The sequence below is a fragment of the Lolium rigidum genome, chromosome 3, assembly GCF_022539505.1.
Source record: "Lolium rigidum isolate FL_2022 chromosome 3, APGP_CSIRO_Lrig_0.1, whole genome shotgun sequence".
Taxonomy (NCBI): domain Eukaryota; kingdom Viridiplantae; phylum Streptophyta; class Magnoliopsida; order Poales; family Poaceae; genus Lolium; species Lolium rigidum.
The window spans coordinates 262767910-262774407 of record NC_061510.1 but is presented as its reverse complement, the minus strand read 5'-3'; the positions used below and the strand labels follow the sequence as shown (position 1 = coordinate 262774407).

General features: G+C 41.6%; 1 protein-coding gene across 1 annotated transcript; it reads right to left on the bottom strand.

The window, feature by feature from the left end:
* Positions 1-343: 343 nt before the first annotated feature.
* On the bottom strand, positions 344-4691 carry LOC124699412 (protein NPG1-like). Its single transcript, XM_047231721.1, has 5 exons — positions 4473-4691; positions 2841-3096; positions 1557-2767; positions 1106-1253; positions 344-660 (listed from the first exon to the last, which is right to left on the bottom strand). Exons 1-5 carry the CDS (start codon positions 4689-4691, stop codon positions 344-346), a joined length of 2151 nt encoding a protein of 716 aa, XP_047087677.1.
* Positions 4692-6498: the final 1807 nt, after the last annotated feature.

Genomic DNA, 6498 nt, shown 5'->3' with positions numbered 1-6498 from the left:
TAGAACAATGGCTGAAACCACATTAGTACTAAGTTATGTATGAAGAGCATCAACAATTACTGCCCAACAGGCGACTCATTATAAACTTTTACAGTAATGGGCGACGTCGATGAATTTACTTTCTGCCCTACCAAACACAATCAGGCGAGCAACTTATACACCACTTAGCAACCAATTACAACATTTCTCAACAACAGCGTGACACACAGTGGCTCCTAGATATTCAAAATACATGTGCCTGGCCCCCAGCTTCTGCCCAGCTATGTACCCCAAAAAAGGTGAAGTTGGAACATGAAAATTTGCCGTCAAAAAGGAATAAACCTCAGGTTGTTCCAGACGGCCATCAGAGCGGCCGTAGACTTTCTACTGGGTCTGACTCCTCAAGCATTGAGGCTGCTTGGAAGCAATCAGCAGCGTCAGCTAGCCTCCCGTCGTGCTTGTGGACCTGCCCTAGGTAGAACCAAGCAGCCCGATTTGTAGGCTCAAGCCTTAGGGCATCCGAGAGGAAGCTCCTCGCCACGGGGAGATACTTGGGCCCTTGCTTCGAAAGGAGAGCACCAATGGATACCTTGGATGGAACATGATCTACCTCTGTTGATAGTGCGTTCAAGTATGCACCCAGCGCATGCTGCGTTTGCGCTTGGATCTCATGCATGTCACCTGGAATGAAAGGAACGAATCATGATGGTAACAGGATATTTGACAGAAGAAAACTAGGGATATTATCAAACTTTTTAGTGTACCAACTGCCAGCCTAGAATGTGAAAATTAAGGGAAAAAAAAGTGAACCAACTCTACTTGCTTTTATTCTTTGACAGGAATACTACTTGTTTTTTATTAACTTGACAATCCGCAAATCTTATAGATTACATGCATGACAATAAACTCTGAAGGCACAAATAACAGGATGAGTTTCATACTCTTTTATTTAAAGGATGAATTTATATTTTACCAAATATAACAAGAGATATTGGTAAAATAAACTCTGAAGGCACAAAGCACATGACGAGTTTCATACTCTTTTATTTAAAGGATGAATTTATATTTTACCAATAACAAGAGATATGGCTCACAAGGCATGAATTGGAGACCAAGGTTTCCGCACCTTCTGCATGAAGTGTTGTGGCAGAATATGTTTTCAGAGCTTTAGCTTTCTGCAAACATATTTCGGCATCTCTCCAGTACGAAAGACTAGCATACAAGTTGGCAAGACCTTGCCAAACTTCAAACTCACTCACTTTATTATCCCTTTCCTGAAACAATTTTCACAAAGAATGAGATAACAAAAACAACAGGTTGCATTGATGAAAAACATAGTGGTAGTTTGTTTCAGCAGCCAATACACACAAGGAAGCAGTTTGAAGGATATTGCTATGGAGCAACATTGTTCAGTGTCAGGACCCAATCACACTACAAACTAACTAGAAAGGATGATGGTTGCATATTTAGAGTAATATTTTTACCCTCTTTTACTAGCAAATAAACATTTTCAAGCAATCTCCACTTTCTTTTAATCTTCACGGAATTTAACAAGTCATTTTTTTGAAAAGACAAACCTCTGTGCCATTTTTTACAGATCCATAAGCCTTGCTTTGTGCCTGAACAAGAGCAAGAAGAGTACGGTATGCTTCAACTGCTTCCATGGGCAGTGATTGGGCTGCTTTCAGTTTAGCCCTTATTCTAAGTAGTGGCCCTTGTTCCCATTTTGCAGTTTCATCTAATGCAGCATCAGTCACCACTTCTGCTTCTGAATACCTCTGCTGTGCAGAAAGAACCAAAGATAACAACCTCCAGCCTTTAGAAACCGATCCACCAGTTGTGTCAATGAACTGCTTTGCACATTTCAGGGCAGCATGCATGTTTCGTTGCTCAGCATACGCAACCCCCATGTCAAATATTAAATCTGGGTTGTGGGGATCAAGAGAAAATGCATCACTAAGTGATTTCAAAGCCTCAGCCTGCAAGAGAGATCTTTGATGATCCGAAGAAGCAATTTTAGACTTATTAACCAGACAAAGCCCCAAGAAATGGAGTGCAGCACTCTTTAAATGCCCATCCAATGATTCATCCTCAGTGATTGCTCTCTTTGCATACTCCACACCCTCAGAAGCAAGATAATAGTCTGAACTGCATATCTTAGCAGCTAAAAGCAGAGCATTTATGTCGTTGGGACTCTCATTCTTATTTAAATACTTCTTTAGCAAATTTAGTGCAGCTTCATTATCAGAAGCTGCAGAGTAACAAAGGGCTAGACTATACCATCTCTCAGTTCGAGGGTATATTCCAGGTAAAACCTCTTCGAGATGCTTGGCAAGAACAGTTGTCTGGCCACAGAGTGACAATGCAAATGTAAGATGCTCCATCACCGAGGGATCCCAGTGAGTCTTTCCAAGGTACCACTTCTTCAATAGTATCATGAGCAGAAGGATCGCCTCTTCCAAATTATTCTTAGGAACAAACGAACCTTCAGTTTGTGAAGCCAAGCTTGGGGGGCTTGCCTCAACACCACCATATAACAAAAAAACAGAAAATCTCTTCTGAATCCTTGTGCAGCATTCGTCATCGAGATTCCATTGACTAAGAAGAGCACGCCGGTAAGAAGCAAGTGCTTCTTGATAAGCCCCAGCTTGCTTCCAAAGTTCTGGGAGAAGCTCAACAGATTTACTGACAGTTTCCTGCAGCTTTTGTTCAACCATGACATCAGGGATGCCACGTTGGAAAATACTTTCAACAGCATCAAGGACACTCTTACACTGTTGAGCAGCCTCTGCAAGTAAATGAATTCATGGTGTCACAACAAGTATAACAAAATGGCCAGAGTGAAACTTTGCAATTCGTACCCGTTGCTTTGCCCAACTTTTGAAGAGACATCGCCTTCAAGTAAATGGCTTCAAGAACAAGGCTAGCTGCATGCTGTGATCCTGAATTAGATGAATCTGACCGTAGTTTGTTATTCCGCTTTGAAGATGGTTTTTCTGAAAGCGATGGCTGGAAACGTTGAATAGCAGCTTGAAGGTCTATCCCATCAAATACTCGAAGAGCAGCTTCTACATTTCCTCTCTGATATTCCAGCCTCCCGAGGAGAGCTCTCGCTTCCTGATTTTAAAAGAAAATACATGAAATACACAGTTAGCAGCAATAAATTACAAGAGCTGCTGAGCATTCTTTTTGCTACCAGACAATCATCAATCATAAATTAGGAGGATTCAGCTAGTCAAGCACAAACAAAATTTGTGCACATTTGAATTCAATATCCATTAATCATAATAAAAAATAGCTTATACTTGTTTAAATTTAATTAGAGGTCCTGAACTCCCAGACTCTTCGCATAAACTATGACCCATTATACAGCGCCGTACCTAGGTTCATCCAACAGGATGCAAACAGGACACTAGGTCCAAACCCATTTCCTTTGATGTATTACATGTTTTTACAGTGAGTGAAACCCCAACTTTAAATTCAAATTTGCAGATGATCTACAGGAGGACACTGGTTCATTTTTCTCTAGGTTCGCTCCCTGATGGTGCCGTACAAACAATTCATGAAGATTGTATTATCAAAGCTACAAACAAGCATCTCTAACTTAATCTGTTGCAGGTAATTAAGTAAGAAACTCCAAGATTTTTGATGTTTACAGACTAAACAGTGCAATATCATTTGTTGCGATGTATAGATAAGCAAAGGAAACAAAATACTAGTTTTTACCACAACAAAGACTAAACAACATCAAATAGCTGCCCAACTGAACTAGACAATGAGAATGAAAAAAAATGCATCCGTTTGCCATTGTGTTAATCATGCGAACTGGTTGTGAAATTGCCCAAACTTGTACCATTCCATCCTAAGAACACCAAACAAGAGTCCACAAATGTCGATTGACTAGCTCCCAAATTCACTCGATAACATATCACGCACTGACCAATCCATGATCGTACCGCTACAACATCTAAAAGCAAGATAGTCTTCCACATTTATCCTCGAGTTATTTCACATTCTTTCAGTTCTGCATTCTATACTGAAATTCAGATTTATTCTGAAGAAAAATCATCAATACGAATCGTCCAAACATGGGGAATCATTTCCACAAGATAGCATCCTAGCATCCTACATCTCCTCCAAAGGATTTATTCCGAGCCGAAATTTATCATTGTGAGCAAAAATTCCGAGGAGAAATTAATCATTCTGAGCTAAAATTTTGCCCAGTTGACCGAATCAAAATGGGCCCCAACCTTTGTGAAAACAATGCTATCTCTCGCACGAAGAACCGTCGGTCCATGTAGGCACTACAATCTCCGCGCAAAGATCCCGATCTTTTCCCCCAAAATACAGCAAAAGATATCACATAGAGACAACTGGGAGCCCAAAATTGTCTGATCTTGACATCCCATTCCGCCCAAACAGGCCAAAATCAACCTCCCAGATCAGGCAAAAAGGAAAACAGAGAACAGAAACTAGAGGCAACGGCTCCATACCTCGTAGTTGAGGGAGAGGCCCTCGCGGAGCGACGACTCTGCCTCTTGGATGTTGCCATCGTCGACCCTCGCCTCCTCAGACTCCGACGCCGTCGCCGCCGAGGCGCCGGCCTGCGACTCCGGCGCCCTCGCCCTTGCTTTCAGCGGCGAAGCTAACACCGCCGACTCCCCGGTGGGGCCCGCCTCGCTGCCGTTGTCCGACTCTGCTGCCGCCGCCATTGTTTCTGCTGCTGCTGCTACCTCAGAGCCGCCGCGCGATCCCTCCGGCGAGCATACTAGCTACGGCAATGTGGTGGGGGGAGTCGTTCTTGGGTCTTGGCTAGGAGACAGAGGAGACGAGATCCATGGCTTTGGACTTCTTGGGCTTTCTACTCTGGGGAGCTCACCGTTTTATTTTATTTTTTGATTGTTCTCTTCGAGCTCGCCGGCACGTTGCTGTACAGCTTGTGCCGGCATGTAGCTGTTTCGTTCAGCCGGCACTTGTAATTATTTTCTCCTTTTGCATTTTGATAAAACTACAGGAAATTCCATGTGCACCAATATAGGTGTAAATGGCATCTAAAATTTGTGGGTTCAACATATACCACTCCAGTGATATTTGAGAGAATTAAAATATATATACGCAACCAGAGTTATGATAGGAAAGTATAACATCTCCTGACCATTGGATGGAGAAATCAGAAGTAAATCGAATAACTCGTGCTTTAAATAGCTTGTAGTTTTTGAACGTATAATTGGTTGCCAAAAAAAACATTGTATGATAAGTTAACAAATAATCTAATTTGTTCGTAAAATGTCAATATAACACATGCCAAAGTAAGTCTTGATTTGGTCTTGTTTGTGAGGGACAAAAACATAGTATTAGCATACTACTCATAAGACCATTTCTTCCCTTTTCCCGCATATTTTTACTTTTTTCATATGTGATCATTCTAGACTTGTTTCTCATGCAATATAGATATCCAAATTAAGTGCCCAATTAGATGTCAGGCCGTCCAAAAAGGTTGATCCATCTTTTTCTGTATGGAGAAATGGATAGAATGGTGTAAAAGATATGACAACATCACAATTATTTTCAAAGTTTACCTAATATGTCGTCTCTCTCCATAATATCACAACTACATGGGTAAAATTGAAATTTTCTAGGAATATAGGACTTGCATATTATTTCTACGCAACAAAAAGAAAGACTTGCATGTTACTACTTTGGCTGCATAATAAGGACTTAACTTTTTGAAATACTCGATCTCAAAATCAAACAGAGTATAGCTATGAGAATAGTAACCCATCAAATTCAAAATCAACACCGAATAGAAAGACAAAAAAGTAGCCAATCAAATTGCAAAACCAAAACAGAGTAGGGCAGTAATGGAGTAGAGGTCCAAAATCAACACAAGGTGCTAAAAACAATACGGGCACGCCTTTAAACCAAAGTTTGGTATCTGTTGTGTCCGTATACATTGTTTCCGATACAGATTAAGCTAGTACTCCGTTTGATCCATAATAAAAGTCAGAATTTAATTTAAATTAAAACCCTAATATTTATTATGGATCGGAAGAAGTAGAAAATGTTCCATTTGGTCATCAACAAGTGATGAAGTGAAGCTGAAGATGAGATCGGCCTTCAACCAACATGAATAGCTTGATTTGATCATTTTCTATAAACTTATCGTATTGGATAATTTCTTGCGATGATGCTTGGCTACCTAGGTACTCATATCAGGTCACCGCTCCACCGCTCTTGACCATCTACAGTAACCTTGAGGGTCGGGTCTCTTTGATCGGGCCGCCGACGGCCTCTCCGTCGGAGTAGCTGGCCGGAGCTGGACTACGTCAGGCTTTCTACTATATGTTTTCTTGTTGTTTTTCGGCTTATGCCGGAGTTTGGGCGTTTGCCCAGTAGAGTAGGCGGAACCATGGATCTCCACTGCCAGATCCGTGTTGTTCTAGAGCTGCTGCTTGCCCTGCTACTGCTCCTCCGGTTGGAGCATGGCCTTGGAAGTTGCGCCACCGCCTGCATCAATAA

Bases quoted from the DNA above. Each gene is read 5' to 3' on its own strand.
- LOC124699412 (XM_047231721.1), bottom strand. From the start codon at position 4,691: ATGGCGGCGGCAGCAGAGTCGGACAACGGCAGCGAGGCGGGCCCCACC. The intron at 2,768-2,840 runs GTACGAATTGCA...ATTTACTTGCAG, and splicing joins AAAGTTGGGCAAAGCAACGG to AGGCTGCTCAACAGTGTAAG. The intron at 661-1,105 runs GTGCGGAAACCT...CTTTCATTCCAG, and splicing joins CACAACACTTCATGCAGAAG to GTGACATGCATGAGATCCAA.